The 20,168-nt window shown below is 46.5% G+C and overlaps 1 protein-coding gene across 2 annotated transcripts in view; it reads left to right on the forward strand.

The window, feature by feature from the left end:
* Positions 1-20,168, forward strand: part of LOC122395832 (MOXD1 homolog 2) — a 221,614-nt gene that overhangs the window by 161,509 nt on the left and 39,937 nt on the right. For both annotated transcript variants that reach the window (XM_043393723.1, XM_043393722.1), the window contains exon 3: positions 10,309-10,458. In XM_043393723.1, coding sequence (XP_043249658.1) covers positions 10,309-10,458 — 150 coding nt within the window. The remainder of the gene's footprint in view (positions 1-10,308; positions 10,459-20,168) is intronic.

Genomic DNA, 20,168 nt, shown 5'->3' on the forward strand with positions numbered 1-20,168 from the left:
TCTAGTCGCGAAGATCTGCTTTCTAGTCCGTGGCATTGCTCGGAGTGGCTTGTAAAATATTTTATCGCCAACGAAATCAACCATAAAGTAGCCTGGGCTTTTAATGATTCCAAAAGGCGAAGAAACTTGTTTGAAAATAGATTTATTCGCGTTGAGTACAAGCATTGCAAAGGTCAGTACTACCTGAGGAGGACACTCGTTTATTGCATTAATTAAATACATACTCAGGTCGAAACTCTGTCCAGAAATCGAGGTAAACTGGTTCTTCGCTAAAAAATAAGCGTAGTGGGCTTCGAAAATTGTGTGGAGCGGCAACGCGGGTTTAAAGCCCGAGAACGGACCGCATTCAGTGATTTACCGCGGCAGTTAACGAAAGAAAATAAGTTTCAGCACGCGACAATGAGTTACGTTACTTTAATTTACATGATGTCACGTGCGTTTCTAAAATAGTGCCTACTCTCACGGACGCGCGAGGCGCCTCCGTTCAGCGGGCCGCTTAATGCATTTTTGGCCAACGAACCTCTAAATTATTGCGCTCCCAAAATTCGCGTTTTCGAAAAAGAGTTCGCGTTCGCCAGTTTCACGGGTTTTCACCAGCCATTCTTTTCTCCGCCGCGCGATGAATTACGCACTGCGTTGCCGGTAACGACGCGTTTCGCTCGACGAATTCGTGTACGCGATCGCTCGTGGTCGCTTTTGTTATCGCGCGAGCACTTATCATTAAGCCTGGATGTATTTTCGGGGTTTCTCGGTGTCGTTGCACGGCCGGACGAACACTGGCCGCGGATGCGTGCGGTTGTCGTCATCAATTTTATGATTTCGAGAGGACGCGTCGGCGGCTCGCCGAATGTTTCACGCCTGAGAAACGTCGCCGCGCGGCTTTGGCGTTTATTTATCGGGCCGATAGCATCGCCGGCAGAGGAACACGGCCACCGTTAATGATTACGCGGTACACACACTCGTGGAAAGACGGCCACCGGTGAATAAAATCCACGATCGTTGTACGCATTGCGACAAACGAGACGAGGTCTACCCGCCGCCTAGATCCTCCAGGGACGATAACCGTTTTCATGACGGGACCGGACCGTATTCAGCCTTCCGATTCCACGCTCCTGTGGCTCGATACGCGCGAAACGGCTCGAACGTAAACGCGAAACTGTGGAAGATTCCATTCCTTATCCGAGAGACACGGGAACCCTGGCATCGGGGGATCAAGTTTGCTTTGGAGGAATCGGGGGAGACGTTTTCGAATTTCTGGAAAGGATAATATAATACACGTGGCGTGTCCTTTGAACTTTCCGCTGCAAAGGTTATCATATTTGGAAAATACCGCTCTCGTCGTCTATGTTGTATATTGTCTCAATTTAACCTGTTTTTGGAACAAAGTCTCGTATTAAAAACGTGGTCAAAATGAATTTCTAATATGGACACCATAAGTGTCGGTAGTTCCAGTGTTAATATCCAAGACTGACGAAAGAAGAGCCAATCTGCTTGTTCGAAAAGAAAAGTTCGTAGCTTTGAATACGCAATGATTGCAGGCCATCAAAATGGCCGGTTGGGGTAGTGTTCGGGCACGAAGAGGGATACGATTACAATAATCTTCGATCCTTGATTGGAGATTCGACGCTCTCATTACGGGAATTTCGGCTATCGATCTCGTTCTTGACGCTATTCGAGCCCATTAAGCGCCATCATTAGCCGATCGGGTAGGGTGTCGCTGTCAGCGTAGGTGACGTCGCGTCGCATTATCGCGATCGGCGAATCGGGCCGGAGTAATTGACATAATTGTTCGGCACGTGAAATCGATCGGGCATAACGACGAGAAGAGCCCGCGACAAGAAAGGCTCCGGGGCTTCGCGACGGGGTTATTGAAATTCGCCGTGCAATGCGAAATTGCGCTTTCAGATTTCCCGGAAACGTCGCGTCTTTCGTGCATCGAACGGTCGCCCCGCTGTTCGCAATTTCCAATGCGTGACACTCGCGTGACACGATATGAGAAACGAACGGGTGCATCGGTTAGGAATTAAAGCCATTAGAGTGGCTGGGCTGCATTACCCCTGCCCGGAAACACGTGTTTACTCTCAACAGGGGCAATACTCTCCCGCTGTTTTCAATTTTCTTTACGCCAGTCACATTTTCTAGCATCCGCTCGACGATTTGTCGTTCAATAATTCCTACCAGTATCGATAATCGATGCAACGATCGTGAAAGTGGCTCGAGTCGATCGTTTTTAATACTTCTTCCTCCAGATTAACGTAAATTGTCGTGCAAGCATATGCAACTAACGCAAACTGTAAGGTCTCGTGCAAAATAGAAAATCGTTAAGACAGAGCAATTTATGAGAGTAATTTTCAAGAGACGAACATACTAAACGAGTATTTTAAAGAGCAAGGGCTATTTTATGGAGCTGGAATAGCAGATTAATTACAGACAGCTGCAAGTATATCTCGTTACCGGCCCAAACTCTAAAGTTGTTTTTCTTGGAACGAACACCACCGGAACTTCTGATTCGATCGTCTCGAGACTCGCCACGCGTACGGAGCTTCCTTTATTTATTCCACCATTTTTTTCTCACCGCGAACGTCAACCACGTTTCCCCAGGAGACCCTTCGTTTGCAAAATCGGTTCTTTGGTTCGCGTGCCACGGCTGGCCGGATACGCAAGAAAGTCATACTCGAAAGAGCCGATAGTGGCTCGCGACGCGTAACGAGAAAGTTTTCGTAAGTTCCCCGACGGGTCGCGTGCAAGTCACGGCATTGTTTGCGCGTTTGCATACACCATCCGGAGCTACGTACTAAAGAAATCAGGAAGTGCACGTTGTTGTAGAACACTATCGCGATGGGAACGTCGTTTCCGCGGCTGTACGCGTCCCACGGTGCTATTGCCTTCGCTTTCCATCGACTGTCATTCTCGTGTTTATTGTCGCGGGGGCGTCATGCTGCAGGACACGAAATCAACGCAGAAATGGAAGTGTTTGCCGTTCGCGAGACGTTTAATATCTGATCCGTGTGTCGCGGGGGAGGGAAAGGGGGCCGATCGAGAGATGGATCGGAAGTCGATAAGCCCATTGGATGGAATGCTTTTGAGCGGGAGCACCACGACGACTGGTTCGCTTCGGTCACTGCACGATCTAATTGTGGAGTTCCGGTACAGGGAAATTGTTTTTAAAACGAATAATATTAACGACAACAAGCTGAAAAGGGAAGTTTCATCTTCGACGCCCTGACGAACGTACATATGTCTGTTGATGAGATCAAGATACGAATTAATAGGTATATAGAAACGATAATCGAGCTCTAGTTTGTCTCAGTGCCAGAGAACATTCGTTCCTCTTTCTAACAATGTCTAATATTTATTAGAAGGGTGTGTCGGGCAAAGGAGGCGAAAAGCAGAGTTTCAAAGATCGAAACGTAACGAGGTACGCAGAAAAATTGCTGAGAGCCGTATCGAACACGAAGGAACTTCCGTCGGGGCGGTATTAAACCCTCTGTTCCCACCTTATCCGTGCTCGTTATGGCAGGATCGTTCACCGAGCAGGCAGTAAATTTCTTTCGTCGCAGTCGCGCTTGTTAATACAATTTCCGATACGCCGGTAATCAAATAGCCGTGGAGTATTGCTTACTCTGCAATCAGATCCATAATCTGCGACTGGGAATTACGATCGCCGGTTTTCTACGAATCCGGCCGCCTCGATGTCCACGCGACCGACGACTATTTATGGCCAAGAAGCGAATCAAGGTCCCGTGGACCCGTATATTTTAAACGATCGATCGAAACCCTTTAGTTCGTAAAATAGCAAAGCAATTTTTACTTATCCGGGACCCGGTGGGAATTGCATTTCCTCGTCGAAGGAGCGAAAGTTTTTTAAAAAATATTCCTTCGTTATTTACGTTCCGCGGCGATGTGAAACGTTTGCAAATTGAATCGCTCGCCTCGAGTCTCCACTCGTGGCATAATTGTTTCGCGGCGTAATAATCTTGCTCTCCGGAGCCCGTGGCCGATCGCGGAATCGTCGAGGCACATACGCGAGCAACGAGGAGCAAAAAAATATCCCGCAACCAGAGATTATAGCAATTACACGGGCTCAATTTGCGTTTACTCTCGTCGTCGGTGACTGCAACGATGACGATAACCATCCGAAGACTATGTAAATCAGGCATGTCAAGCTCATTTTGGCTCGAGGGATAATTTACACTTTACTACCATGTTGCCGGGCCACGGCGTGCAATTACTTTACAGCGGACAAAAACATTTTAAAGACGATTTTTTTCGTTGCACCGACATCCAGCAATTATCCGCTGTGTGTCTTTTAAATCGTGAGGTTGCTCACTTTTTTATATGTTCAAAAATTGTTTTTCCTTTCGATCGAATACACTGGTCAGATATTCGTGGAGAAAACGATCGCGATCTGGCCGTGGGCTCGATCACGCGTGCGGATAAGGGTGGTCAGGACGGAAACAATCGCCGGACGCGGTAATTGTTAATAAATTGTCGTTGCGTTCCTATGGGCTCACGAACGTCGCGACACAAAAGGTAACAGAAACGCGCTGCGACACGGGGAAAACGTTTCCGGAAATTCCACGTCGCGAGTCGCGGGCGGAAAGTTTCTTTATAATTCCGAGTGACACGGAACGAACGGGGACTGGCTCCGTGTAATTGACCCTCGCGTATCCGACCGCCGCTTCTCACGAATACCGCAACCGCGTTACGCGCCGTTCTGCGCAGCGGGGAAATTATGCCAATTAAGGGACGATACCACGGTTCGACAATCCGCCATTGTCCCCGTGACGTCGTGCATCGGTCGCAAGAATAGAAACGACTTGGCGGATGACGCTCGAGAGCGAAATAAAATTGTGTCCGACCGGGGGCCACGTAAGAGCCATCGACGTAATAATTTATTGTTCGAACGGAGTCGTGCGCGGAGCGTCAACCGTCCTGTCTCGATTCGAAATAACAGCGTTTGCACGACAACTTGCACACAATAACTCCTCGTACGCCACAATTATCGTTCGAACACGGTGGAACTCCATTATTCGCCCCCCATGGGACGACGCGACTGGTCGGTTAGGTGAATTTTCGAATAATGCAACACTTACTTTTCCACGTTGGTACAGAGTTCTACTGTATTCGTATCGACGATGGTTCTATAAATTATTCCAGGGAAGATCGTCGTGTGTGTGGCTCGCAATGGACATAAGAATTTTTCTGGATCATACTATTATGACAGTATAGCATTTTGTACACGTATAGACTGGAATCATTTTAAACTTACTTTGTATTAACAGATTTCTATTTTCCACGCGTCCTTATACGTATATACTTCCACAACAATTTTTATAACTTCATAGACCTAATAATATTGCAAAATACCTTCTTCGACTCATATATGGTCTGGTATAATTTTAAACATAGCAAGTTCGTTACAATTAACGGATAACTCGATTAACTGTTTATCCAGTGAGTGATTCTCGCCTAATCTCCGAGGAAACGCGACCACTTGGCGGAGGGGGACGTAAAAGGGGGAAAAACGGGAGCGTCGACAAATTCGATAATACGGTCCCGAAAGAGCATCCGTCCGTTCGAAAGGCCGGTGAATCGAAACGGAAGCCGAAACTCGCGTCTCGTTTAAATCAGAGCAGTTAAACGCGGCGCTCCGCGTGTGCGGGACGCGCGCCCCCGTTTTCGACAAAACTCGCGTGCCGAGAAGGTATTGTCGACCGATGAATAGGGGCGGACCTAATTCGTATAATTGCGGGACGCGTTCGCCATTCTTTCGCGACGATACGCGGTATTCCGCGGCATCAAACGCGCGTACGCGAACGCTGGTAACCAACCAACGACAGGAGACAATTACACGCGAACGCGGAAACGGAACGCTCGTTCATCCGCGAACGGTTTCCATCGTTCCAACTCTGATAGAGTCCGCTGATTATATGAAAAAAGAATAGGATGTAAAATGGTACTTGTAAAAAAGGATCCAAGACCTCGAGGGCTCGTGTTCACCGACAGGATAAGCGTTGCTTCGCGTGTCAACGCGCGTCTGAGCTATTTGAGCCTATAACCACCTGATCCGAAGATCAGCGAGTTATATGTATATCTACCCTCCGGGCGTTGCACCACCAAGTGGTTTAGACCCAGAATTACTAGCCCTCTCGACACCACGAACCTTCAAATTGCGCAATTGCGATAGAGCCTGTGAGCTGTAAATGATGATACTATATCTAAATTAACATATTTACATCTGACTGATGAAAAGGATTAATTTCACAATTAAATTTCTATGAGATACGTTCACTATTGTAGGAGTTAGAATGTTTCTGCCTCGAGTGGCATTTGCGTACATTTATTTTAACACTGCCATCAGAAGTGCCAAACTCTCGTTTTAATTCCATTCATAAAACATCCCGTCGCAGTTCGATTATTCAGAGACACTTTGTGTATCCTGTACGTGACTCGATGCGATTTCCTTTTTCGTGGACAGCGTCGCGACGCGATCAGACGCCCGTCGAGGAACTGGTACCACGAGAAATGGTCCCGTGCAAACTCGGACCGTGTCTCGCGTACACGGAATTGATGACGAACGGGGGGGTGGAACGGGAGCGTTCGCGAGCACGTTCCCCGGGGGTAGACAGCCCCAGCTGGGAAAGGTGGAAGCAAGAGCGACGCGGAAGTCCGACTTTTCGATCGGTCGCGCGTCTGCTGCTGCTGGCGGCTCGAGAGGGTGGAAAAAGTATGCTCCCCGCTTCCGACGTGGCGGCGGAAATTGAAGAAGTTGCGCGAGACGGCGCTGAAAATTATTTATTACTCGGCCGTCCTCGCGCTACGTACCGATGCCTCTTCTTTTTACGAGCGACCGCGGTTTCCCAGGCACTCGTTGGTCGCCAAGTTTAGCCTCCGTCGGGCCTTCAAGGTCCCTTGCACCATGGCTGATCGCGAACTTCGATCTCCAGGTGCGATTAACGCCGAGGCAGAGTCTCACGGAGACCACACACGCGGGTTTTTTTTAATAGTAACAATAGGAGCGGCGAGAAAAATTTATTACTAATCAGTTGCCAATTATTTAATTAAAATACACTTTCATTTGAAAATAGTGATAGTTGTAGAAATCTGCAGAGTTAGTTTAATATATTTGCAAGATAATATTGATCATAGGATCTCGTATAGAAGAGACATCGACAAGGTAGAAGGAAAAATCTTGCGATTTATCCTAGCAATTTCCAAGTACGCTTAAAGAATTTAATTTCCTTGACTAAGCGTTCCGTCGGTCGCAATTAAAACGGTGCTCATCCGGCAATAAAAAGTATCGTCGCAGTATACCCACTTTCGATCCGTGGCATCTTATTTTCAGCGACGCGGATTCCCTGGCCACCGAGACAAAAGGATGCAGTTGTTAGGTATCAGCGTGCACGGGGCTCTCTTTTCCCCGGGAAGCCTTTATCGAAACGCTAAACGCGGAAGCAATATCGACGGCGACTGCCGGCTCAAAGCTCGATCGTCGCGCTCTCAAAGCGAAAGAATGGTTCTAGTTTCCGTCGAGGAATTCGAATTTTCTCCCAGATTCACTGCGTTACATTTCCAAGCAGTTTCTCGTGTCCATTGCAGACGTCTAATGCGACAAAAGCGACGACGAGGAAGGGGATTGTTAAGAAAAATCTGCATCCGTCGGAATAATCCGCGAACATTGACGCGGAGCTCGTTTAAATTAATTGACGAGGAAAATGATGATATTTATTAAATAACGTGAATCCAGTTTTATCGTACACCAGTTGTATAATCAATAGAGATTGGTGGAACTTCAGTGGGTACATAGGGTCAAAGTAAATGTCAAAATAAACATAGAAGATAGCATAAATTATAGTAGCAAGTATAGTCATTGGATAGGGGATGAAACGCCCTTTAAAATGAGCGTTTGTACGAGTCGATAGCTTTATTAGTTCCGGAGATATAGCGATTTTAGTTTCAAGTCGCTGCGGTGGCTAATTTCGAAGATACGTCGCGTGGTCAATGAACTTACTACGGCCTTGTCAAGGTCGTTGACCGCACGTGACCGTAGTAAATAGTAAACGTGACGTCACTCAGTCACTCGGTCAGTGGGTCAACGTGCGACAAGGAGGTCCGACGCGACGCGTTAGACGGAGACAGCGATAGTCAAATTAAGAAAAATTACCTTTTACATAAATTACGATATCTCGAAAACGGAAAGTCCGATCGACAAAATTCAAAAGCCATTTTAAAGGAGAAGCCTCACCGCTGCCAACAGAGGTTCAATTATTAATAAATCACTAATAGTTTTGGAACTGCACGCATCCAAAGTTTTATGATTTTTAATACGCGTTAATAGGCCTTTCTGAGGCGCTGATCGAGATCCTAGTCGAATTAAGATAAATTACCTTTTACATAAATTACGATATCTCGAAAACTATAAGTCGGATCGTCAAAAACCAAAAACCATTTTAAAGGGGAAGCTTCACCGTTGCCAACAGTGGTTTAATTATTAATAAAACATTAATAGTTTCGAAACTGCGCACGTCTAAAGTTTTAGTATTTTTAATACGCGTTGTTAATGCGTTTCTAGTCGATCCATTAGCATAAGTAGAAACAGCGAGTAATGAACAGACGCATCAAATCATATACAATTGCTTCGATATGTACGAACGTTCCAGCGTGCAATAAATGGTAAAATGTCCGAATTTCGTGTTTGGGGAGTTCGGTGACGAGGAGCCTGGAACTTTGACAATATCGTTACCTCGGTGCGTTCCTACACCTGCGCCCGTGCTTTTTTCAATCGCGCAAAGAGTCGTGCGTTTTTGCCGCACCGGGCCCCCTCGTTCCAGGGCGCGTTTTTATTCGAAACACTTTATATTTTATATCCAATCAGGCCGTTCCCGGGCGCGGCGGGCTCGTTCGAGCCTTTCACGCGTCGGGGCTAACATAAATGGATATTCCGGGCGTTCTTTTCTTCCGCCGTGTGTCGGTCGGGGGCTGGCAGCAGTTTCGCATACGCCGGGGCCCCCGTACGTGTGCACGGGGGACTCCGCAAGGTGAGACGAATGGCGGTGCCCGAAGAATGCCGGGACAAAAGGAGCCCAGAAGTATAACGCGCGTGACTCGTCGAGGCTCACGGCGCGCGTTCGCGGTCCGGCCTGTCCGCTCGCTCCGAGCTAAATTAAATTCTAATAAAGCTCGCCGAAAAGCCGAGAAAAAACCAGGGGGCCCCTGGACTCGTTCACGGTGGAACAATGGCGTTGGTAGGCGTCGTCGGCATTGCGCGTCCAGCCGACGGCGAACCGCGGATAATTATATTGAGGCGGCGACCAGGAATCCCGCAGAAAAACTTGTCTTCGGGCCTACGGAGATTCGAACGCCGCCTACGGGTTAACTAACTCGCTGATTCCCCTTGGCTCTGGGTGTCTGGGACTAGGTGTGTCGTCCCCGAAACGCGTCGGGACCGAGAAAAAAGGCGATCGACGAAAAAGGCGACGCGATGAATAGTTTCTCCCCTCCGCGAATCTCGTGGACCTCGTCGCCCCTCTCGTTTGGGGAATCCGAACCACGCTGTGCGAAATCCTGATTCTCTCAGGAGAAACGAACGCGTTATATTGTACGCGTATTTCAAATTGTGCAAAGTTATTTAGCTGTATTATCGCGAAGCGGTCCGCATGGACTGATTAACAGAGAGTTCGTTACGGTAAATTTTTCATGCATCTTTTCAATTTCACGGCAATATGAATCAGCGTTAATCGTCCGTTCGGCCCTCTGGGAACAAAAAGCAAACTTGTACAGTTCGTTACACCATCATCGTGATCTTTCGATGATCCACACCTTTTGCAGAAAGTAATTTTACGAAATATTAAGAGGAGTTCTTCTAAAACTGTTGCAGTAGCGATATCAAATCAGTTGATTGTTGCAACTAATTAGAAGCTAGTGTAGAAGGTATAAAATATAGCAGAACTCTCCCTACTGTATGAAGATTGCAAGTCGAAATCTCCATTAATTACTAGATAGGTACAACTTTAGATCGGACCCAAGCTACCGATTTACGGTACTCTACCTCCTTTATACAATTTCTATACAGATTACTGCAAGCATTGCAACTGAAAGCCAAACGATTCCCAATAACGTATTCGATGGGGGGTTTGAGGAAACTCGAAATACCTAGTGCGAAAGTTCGCGATCCAAGGTATCTCGGTTTCATCCGAGCTCGCGTGGGATTCTAAAACGAAACGGTTCGACGGTATCGTACGTTATCCTAATGTTTTTACTGGTCGATTGGCGCAGAGTTTAATGCAAAGTTATTGCTCTTTTCAGGATCGCCACGTGAAGAACGCCAGCGGGGATCCCCAAATGGACTCGAGCCAAGACTATTATCTGCAACTGGGTTACGAGAACAAGACGCACACGGTTCTTCGTTTCAGCAGGCAATACGATACGTGTGACCTGCGGGACCTCAAGATCACGGTAGGTGGTTTGATTTATACGGATTCCCGGTGTAAAAGATAATTTCGACCGTGTGATAGCAGGAGAAATTATCTACCTCTGCTCCTTGCTATTGATTTTTTTGAAGTTTCTTTCGAAGAGCTGGAAACAAATCTGTAGAAACATCCATTTTAATAAGCACATATTAATTGCTCGCGAATGCTGGGCCGCGTGTTCTCGATTTATTGCAAGATATTGCATCGCGCGAACGATCAGCGGAAAATTAGGGTAACGTAGGATCTGTCTCTCGTAGCTACGCAGAATCGACGGAGCACAAATGAAATTCATTACACGTTGCAATTAACTTTAATTGATCAGCATTGCGCGTTGTAAATTCGGGTCACGGTTCGGTCGCGCCAATGAAAGTGACAGGTATTCCTGAACGTGTTTCACGGTCGGCCAATCGGATCGAGTCACGGTCTAACAGAATCGCAGGACGATATGTAGGGCTCGTCGGTGTGAACATTTTAATAGCTCTAATTCGGAGGCTCGTTAACGCCTTGCAGCCTTTCGTTCCCCAGGATTTCGACCCAGTTCTTTATTTTCCCAGTAATTAACTCAAAAGTAGTCCGCTCGTAGAAATGACTATTTCGTTCCGTGTTGCGATTTGCTCGAGCCGTTCCAGCCTACGATTTATGGCAGTCGAGGTGACCGTGTCTGAAAAATTGCCCTGTTAATGGCTAAATATTAATTGGCAAGGATTTGAAACTATGGAACACTAAACGTCTTTTAATTACCGATCACTCGTAATTACGCGTGTCCACTCGACTACAGAATCTTAGAAATGCTTCGTGAAAACAGCGAAACGAATTTTGTTGCTACGAGTAGAATTGTTATTGCTCTCTGAACGAGTGAATAAAATTTGGCCAACTCTGGCGCAATCATGAAGCTAGTTGACACGTCGCGCTAGACGAACGATGTTTGTTCGCGTTCTGTGTACGCGTAAATAATCGGCGCGTGCAGTGCAAATATTGGCCAGCGAATGCAAAGTTGAAGACAAACGTTGGCACACTGACGCGCGGAATTTTCACGCGAAGATGCTGAAACAGGATTGCTTTGTCAATAAAACAATTAGAACATTATCGATGTTTGCTGAGAAAGCTACCTTCAAAACTTACCATTCTAGTTTTTTTATTATTCAAAGTCTCGTAGGAAATCTGTATTAATAATAACGATATCAAAGTGATATAATGGTATTTAATACATAGAGTACGAATTGCATGAAATTGGAAAAGCTTATATGCTTGACATTACAGATTAATACTATCGGTATTAATTATATATTTATTAGATTAATTATTGCAAGAATTGGTTACGAATAGTAATGACATCAAAGCCGTATAACGACGGTTAATATATTCAGGAATAAAAATTGCCTGCCATCGGGAGAGCTACGATCATTGGATTTAATTATTAAATTATTGCATCGATCGGTGAAAGAATTTCAAAGTGACACAATACATTGGAAAATGAAACGAATGATCCTTACGTTGACCCGTTTCAAGTCCTCCCGAGCTGTCTCAAAATTAGATTTATGCTCGAAGATCGTATCGTCCTGACCTACACTGGATTTAACGATCTGAATTTTTCGAAAGGGTTATTTCCTACATCGAATAGTCGTGTCTCCCCGATAATGGAGATTCCAGGAAACCACTCGGTGATGTCGAACGAGTAGAATTTCAAGTCTCTGTGCAGACGGAGCGGCCCATTAATTTCCGTGGCGGTCTAAATTATTCAGATGAAGATTTCAGAATCGCGTTGTCGCGTCGACCGATCTTCTTCACGTAGCCGCTAACCGCGTTTTAGAAAAACGGTTAGAGGGCTACCTGGTGATCCCGATCTCTCGAGAATCCGTTACGGGAGAGGCAGAAGGTCCCGCGCGAGTCCAAGGAGCCCAGTCTAGCAGTTGAGTCATCAAAATAGTTGGGTGCAAAAATAAAGCGAGCCACCGCGGGCCGAGATTCTATCGGGACGACAAACGACGAAGTCAGCTCCCCTTTCCTTTATCTGATCGCGTGATGTATCGGTACCCTACATGATATTTTTACGCGTCACGTTCGCCAACCGGGACAACCCTAACCCCGCGTTATGCCCTGCGAAAAGGTACCGCTCCGTATCCGTACCAGGACCCGTGATACTTTAAATGGGCCTCAGCGAGCTCTGTACAACGTACGTTCGTAACAGGGTTATCGGCGATCAGGGACGCAACGTATGGCCGGGTCTTCCTTTCAAAAGAAAATCACGCTCGCTTTAGAAACTTGTTTCGCGAGTCTCGCAGCGGGGATCCAGGTCTCGGCGAAGAAACGAACCCAGAACGTGGAATTAAATTTTTTTCCGGTGGAAGTCGGTCTCGAAGTTGGGTCTCTCTTCCGGTCGACGATCCGCTGATACGAACAGCCTGTTATAAAAATCTTATTCGTCGAAGAAATACCCTGGTTTTCTACTATATTTATACATTCCGTGTTTTACGTCTTGTTTGCCGATGCATGGATTCTCTTATTCGTTATTCGACACGCTCGAAGAGAAGCTCTTTTGACATCCAATGCAAAGATTGAGATTTCTTTTTCCCCGGCAACAAACAGTATTTTCTGCACGTTGTCTTCGATAGAAGATACCCATCCACCGTTTTCCTATCTTCTGCGCGCGTGTATAACAAGCTTGTTTTGACATTTTCTTAGCTGGTTCGAAGTTTGAGAAAATGTCTCTTTCAACGTTCTTTTGTCGCGTCGATTGGGTGATTGGGTACATATTTAACCTGTTGAGATTCGAGGTAACCGTAATTAAACGATGCTCGCCGGAAGTCCAAAGTATTTTCCTGGTGCCTAAGGTGGGAACCGCGACGTGCACGACAATATGACAAGAAATCGACGTTTTATTCGATACGAGACGAGCGAACTAAATAGGCAGACAGAAAGGGGGGGGGGAAGACGGATAAGAATGTGAAAAGCAGCCCGTTCCTTGTCAAATTACGGATACACGGTGTACGTAAACGCGACGGCGTCCTCGATATCGAGCGTCGCTGGAAATTGCCAATAGCGGTCCCGCCACGGGCCCCTCGAACCATTGTTATTTCTACCGACAACCGCGCTGGATTAATCGAATGAACATCAAATTAAGCGATACGCCCCGTCATAACCGGCTTATGTGGAAGAGGGCTTCGATTGCATATTAATATTGCGCGACTGCCCCTCCTTTGGCCTCGGTACGCAGACAGTCTCATCAACGGTACGTGAAATTAAGCCTGACTACGCCCGCGGATGACGTACAGCGCAGAAAGGGTCCTGAGGTCGTATTCACAGAGCGTGGCGTCTCGTGTGCTCGTAATTAGTTCATTAACGACTACGCGGGCACCAGAGGAAACGCGTGATATTTCGCGAAATATGTATTTTTTCGTAATTAGGCTTCCCCCCCACGCCTTATGTAAATCCCGTCGACGGAGCAGCGCTGACTAAATAATGATTATTTCGTTAGCTCTAACGCGCAAACGAACTTCCCAGAGGTGTCTCCTACCGGGCTTTTCATCCCCTAAAGCTTGGCGTTTCTGTATAATTCGTTACATTCGGATCTTTGTGATCTTAATATTAATTTCTTGCACATCGATTAACTTAGAACGGTCTTCAGAGTCTCGTAAGAAGGTTCGATCGGCTAGTAAAGAAAAAGTGTGATATTTTAATTAGTACTACAAAAGTGTTCAGTTTCGATGCAGAACAAAGCTTATTATTATCTCAGACAACGAAATTTTTTATATCTCACTCAAGATCTGATAAATGGTATTTTAACCAGCTTTTCGGCTCGAATACTCGACTGTACGTCGACTCGGTGTCGGGACAAAGAACGATCCACAAGTCCCGGGTCCACGTCCGGCCCAATTTCGCGTTTCCTCGCAACAAACAGTTTCGTTCCCCCGTATCCGATAAATTTCCCCGACGCGACGACGGGGTCCTGTAAGTCAGTCACCGACGGTGAACTCTCCTGTGTCGGATGTCGACGGTGGAAACCGCAAAAGTTCCTGGTCGACGCGTACCAACGGATTCCCCTTTGAGTCGGTCCTCGTGCCAGCAAGGATTTCGCCGCGAAGCATTATGCAATAGCTTGGCAGCCGGAATCGACGTCACCCGTTAGAGCTACCACTTTGCTGGCGGCCCTTTTTCGGCCGCGGAATCCTCCGGAGTGCGATGACGGGGCGAAACTGTGAATCGTGGGTATCGAAAGCGGGTGGGAGGGGAAAAATTGAGAGAAAGCGCCGGAAAAACAGAGGACAGAAAAGAAGGACGAGAAAGAGAGAGAGAGACGGTTACGAGTTGGAGGATGTGCACGCGAACGTTACCAGTAGGGAGATTGGTGCGCCTTGCAGAGGGGGATTGGCTAGCCTGACCCGGTTCTGCTTCTATTCCCTTCCTATCTGTAGCCGTATCTAGTTTACCACTTCGCTCCTCGGTCGGCTGGCTGGCTGGCTGGCCAGCCCTATAGTAGCCAACGCGAACTTCCTGAATAAGGTCCTCCCTGGGCGCTAGAACTGATCGCTATTCCGAATGGTTCGGTTCGGGTGTAAAAGGAAAATCGAATTTGACCGATGCCTTTGGGAGCAACGAGGAGACGTTACGGCCCTGGCGGAAGGGGGACAGCGGGAGGGTCGCCAGGTGCAACGACGATCTTATTGGGTGGATCCGTATACTCGTAGCGTCGCGACGGAGGGCGCCAGGGGGATTTCGCCGGAAGCTACTATCCGGAGCGACCGGGAAATCGAATCAACGTGGAAGGAGATTCCGCGGGGCTACGAGTACCAGATTACATACGTTTGGAGACAATTATTGGCAGGAATTTGATTTCTACGTCACACTGGCTGCGGCAAATTGTTGCGTTAATCGGCTGTTTCGAGGCCATTACGTGCCGGGGAACGCTCACCAAGATCGATACGATCTTTTCTCTTATCGACGAACGTTGACGCAGGCTATTTTAATACGTAATCCTATCTGTCCTTTAAATCGTCCAGGTACAAAATATCGTTCGAAATAGTTTTGGTAAATTTAATCCATTTGTAGTAAATAGATATGTATATGTCATATATGTTTATGGATTGCATTTCTTTTCATAAAATTTATTATAATATAGTTTATCGGAACTGGTATAATGCACACTTTACCAGGCCATGAGGTGCTACACTTTCAATAATTTTATCTTACATAAGAAAGACCAAAGTGATAATAGCCAAAATTGAATACCTCCCTTAAAAGTTGCGCAATTTATTAATTCTCGAATACTTTCGAATTTTTAAAAGCAGTCACGCTGCCCTGTAAAAAAAGGACAAAAGAACCATATTTCGACACAATTATTCTCCCGTCGGGAAGAAAGTTCCGACGAAACCGCAATTTTCGGTCCAAAGTGCCAGACAGCCCCCGGGCCGTTCTACTTTAGACGGCTAAAAAGAGCCATTTCTTTATGAAATTTTTTTCCCGAACAGCGCCGATAATTGCTTTCTCAAAAGTGTATATTCCCTCCCTTCCCATAAAGGAATATTAATTCGCGAAAGCTCCCGCGCACCGGGCGTGGGAAGCAAACAATTCCGAGACATCGATAGACCGGTCTCGACCGATCGCCCCGATTGCTCGAAGCTGTTTTTCTTTTTTTCTTTTTTTTATTCTCCGGTCCTTTTTCCGCTCGATCGACGATCCTTTTACCGGAGGTTAGAGAGACATCGATCTAGCGGTTCGCGCGACAAAAGCAACCGTTTCTGAAGTTTCCGTTCCGAGGAGCAACCCGGAAAAGAGAGGCGAGCGTCACGGGAAAGTAACTTCCAATTACGGGGGCTGTTCTCCCTCGGTTTTCGCGAAGAGCAATCCGGTCGTTGTCAACATGTTTGTTAAAGGGAGCCAGGCGGTCGGGATTGAATGAAACCGCGCTTCGCTGACTAATGACAGTTCGAGGAACTTCCACCCCCCCCACCCACCAGCCCGCCTAAGTTTTCCAATCGGCCAAAAACTCGCGAACTGACATTTACCTAGAAGAATCCGGCCCCCGGTCAGAAAGCATCGCGATCTTTCGCGATCAATCGGGTCCCGCGGTGCTTTCCAATCAGCTTCCCGCTCATTTTCGTCCCCGGGTGTCCGCCCGGAACGACGCGATAAAGTTCACGTGATCGGGGGCAGAGCGGAAGTTCGTGAAAATGGCGCGATTCCGAAAACCCGAACGACCGAGATTGGCCCTGCCTCTTTGAACGTTCCCAATCTAGAAATCGAATTCCCTCGAAGACGATCGTGACTCGGTAATGCCGGCCATATTCGGGACGTTAGCGTCGAATCGAACGCCCACGCAGTTCCGGAGGACAAAGGATATCGTGGATATTGGCGGAGAGAAATCGAGAAATTAAATCATCCGACTGTTTTGCTTCGATCGTTTGATGAAATTTGTTTTGCACGATGTCTTGGAAAGGGTTGAAAGGAGTTTGAGACTTTTCCGGGGAACTCCCACAGTTTATTTGCGACGCGTTTACGGGGAAGCTCGAATGGGCGGCCGATGAAAGCTGTAAATTTGTTTACGTATTACCTCGCCGACCCGTAAACATTCAGTTTGTGATTGTATGAGGAGTTGGCCATTAAACTCGTGTTTCGGATTACCTCTAATTCCTTGCAGGCGTCGCATCGAGGGAGCGGGGATTAGTCGAAGATTAAGCTGTTGGACACGTTACTGGCCATGGCCGGGGCTGGAAGAAACTTCCACGGGGTTTCCTTACAAAAGCTTCTTTCCTGCGCGAGGTAAAAGTTATCGACGGTACGCTCGAGGCTAAATTGGATAAGCATTGCGACGCCATAACTTCTTTCCCGGGCGAAACGATGAAAGTAAAACGGCCGCGGAAGGGAACCCTGTTACGAATCATTTTTTATCCGACTTTTCTCGAAATCTCTTCCCGCGGTCCCCGGCGTAAAAATTTCACTAAATATTAGTCTCCATAAACGTGACGACGATTCGTGATTTTATTCATGGCCAGGTTGAGGAATGGCGAGAGCAGACTCGTTGTAAGACTCTCAGGTAGAAATTCTACGGTCATTCGAAAATTAAGGTCTATTGGTTTATTAAATATTCGTACTCACCATTTCATTATTTTCAATCGAACAAATAAGGAAATAAAATGTGTCACGGCACCTTCTTTGTTAAATTGTCGAATTATTTTATCGGATTTAAATCGTCACAGGACTCGCCGCTCTCCGCATCGAAATTAAAAAACGTCCGCTGCAAATACATAATCGAGATTTCTCGTCGCATTTCGCGGCAACGTCGGTTTTGTCACAAAGGATTTGTTTCAGAGACATTCGGCGACTCGATGAACGGTATTAACGTATATAATGCACAAACGTCGACACGCGGATACGCGGCCGACGGGGAGAAAGCGGCGGAAAGTACGTTTTACTGTTCCACGCTAATTTCGTTTTACAAAAGAAAGTGGGTCGATGCGAAAACCTCGTTAACTTGCAAAAGAACGAATCGAGAGAAAAGCTTTGTACGTATAGCTCGTACTGCGGTAGATCAATATTCGACGGATACATTACAAGGATTACGCTCCAAAATATATTCGAAATACGAATGGGTGGCGCGGCGGGCGAATCGGGGAAGGGGAGGGGAGGAAAGAGAAACTGTCGTGGATTTTTAAACAAATATAAACAACCGTACGTGTCCGTACACCGTAACGACGGATATTTGTAACTCGTGGAAATTAAAAATATACTCCCGATGCGCGCTAACGAACGTGAAATTTCTCGAAACGCGTAGCCCCTGATATTTAATTTTTTACCAGTTAGACGGTGGATAAAAATGTAAATGTCTCTGCTGCGTTTTTTCTACGTTTCGCGGTGGAAACAGTTCATAAAAACCGCGAGATCAACGGATGATTCTCGCGATAACAATCGATCAGTTGTAAAATTGGATTAAAAGTACGTCGTCGGAGCTTCGGTGGCATCGCGCGACGCGCGTACTAGTTTATACACAAGCTCGACGCTATTAAATCGTACCAACATATATTACAAAATCGGCCACGGAGCTTAACTGCTTACACCGAAGCTTAAATTAGGTGGCGTTCGCTCACAAGCTCGGTACAGCGTTAACCAATTTTATCGTGGCCGTTAGACATGTAAATTAGCTGCATACAAAGTAAGCTAATGTAAAGCGGAAGCGATCGTATTTAGAGGGGGCGGCTGTAAGCGCCGGAAAGAACGCTCGATGGAGAAAGAGCTGGTCATGCAATTTTAAGCCACTTTCTATCCAGATTCGGCTATACGCATTTCGCGATCTATATCTCGATTGTCTCGCAATTAACAACGGAATATTAAATATTCATATTTAAAAACCGACTTTCTTGTTTATATTTTCTTAATGACTCCCAGACCCTTAAAGAGGTCTAAAAACGTTACAAAAGACGCATTTCTTTTCTTCAAGATTCAAGTCTTGGAAGTATTATTCTGAAAAGACTGTGGCAAAATTCTCGAGGGGAAGAAATTGCAACGAAACTGTAATTTTCGGGCCACAGCACCAGAACCACAATTTCAAATTGAACGAGCGAAACGTTATTCGTAAAAAAAGTATTCCATCGAACCACATTGAGAAAAAGTTATATTTCGTTATGCAAAACAAAAACAATTAACAAAGTGCTGGCCCGGACTGCCCCCCGGGGCTGTTCCAGTTTCGAACGCTAAAGGGGGACGTTTCTTCGTGAATTTTTCTCCCAAAACAGAATTGATAATTGGTTTAAGAGCGCGGAAGGGAAATAAATACATTCTTCAGAATAGTTTGAGTTGACTTTAGCTACCAAACTGTGATTCCAATTATTATTTTGAACGCGTATTTTTTAACACCTGAAAGTTGAAAATAATGCAACGTGTGAGACCCGACTTTGTCGAGCGTTCAAAGTGTGGGAGGTCTTTAGAAGTGTCCGTACGAGCGCCTGGTCGAGTTGCAATTTAAAAAACTAAGGAAATTTTAAATACAAGGGGTAGAACGAGCGAGAATATCGCGTCAAAGCGAGCTACTTTCTCGCGACGGGGCAGTATCTTTCGGTTAAACACGGACTTGATGATCGTTATTTCGAAAACACGCGTCCGAAGCGGGCGTTTTGCATAATCGACACGGAAATGGCTGGCTAATCGTTTGATCCTTCGCGGGATTTTCTTTGCCCCGGCACGAAACCCATTCGAATGTACGAATTTGCGCCCCGGAATGCGGACGTAATGACCCTCGCGGCTCTGCATGTTCTTTATTGAAACACCCGAATGGCCAGATTAAGCCGGGCTTATAACGATTATGCGTTATGGCTCTGCCCGAGGAAACAATTTCCATTATCATTAATTGCGGTTTTATATGCAAAAACGTGGCGGTCGACCTGGTTTCCCGCGCGAACGGCGAAAAGAAAAAGTAGAAAACAATGCACGTATACACGTCTCACGCAATGATCGGGCGACATTAATCTTTCGAAAGTTGACGGGTTTGTCATAGTCTTGCCGATCGCGATCGCTGCCCACCATTAATAAAACTGATCCGGCGAACGATTTCGCTCGTAGCCGGGGCTGTGCCGTACACATCGCGGCATTACATCAAAGTCACACACGGAAGTTTATAGTTCGTAACGAGGTTTACCCAGGTTCGTGCCCCGGAATGCGATTATGATTTATGATCCAGAAATAATCAAACGTAACGAAAGCAATTTT

Source organism: Colletes gigas, unplaced genomic scaffold (assembly GCF_013123115.1).
Source record: "Colletes gigas isolate AHSC1104 unplaced genomic scaffold, ASM1312311v1 Colletes_gigas_Sc00006, whole genome shotgun sequence".
Lineage (NCBI taxonomy): Eukaryota > Metazoa > Arthropoda > Insecta > Hymenoptera > Colletidae > Colletes > Colletes gigas.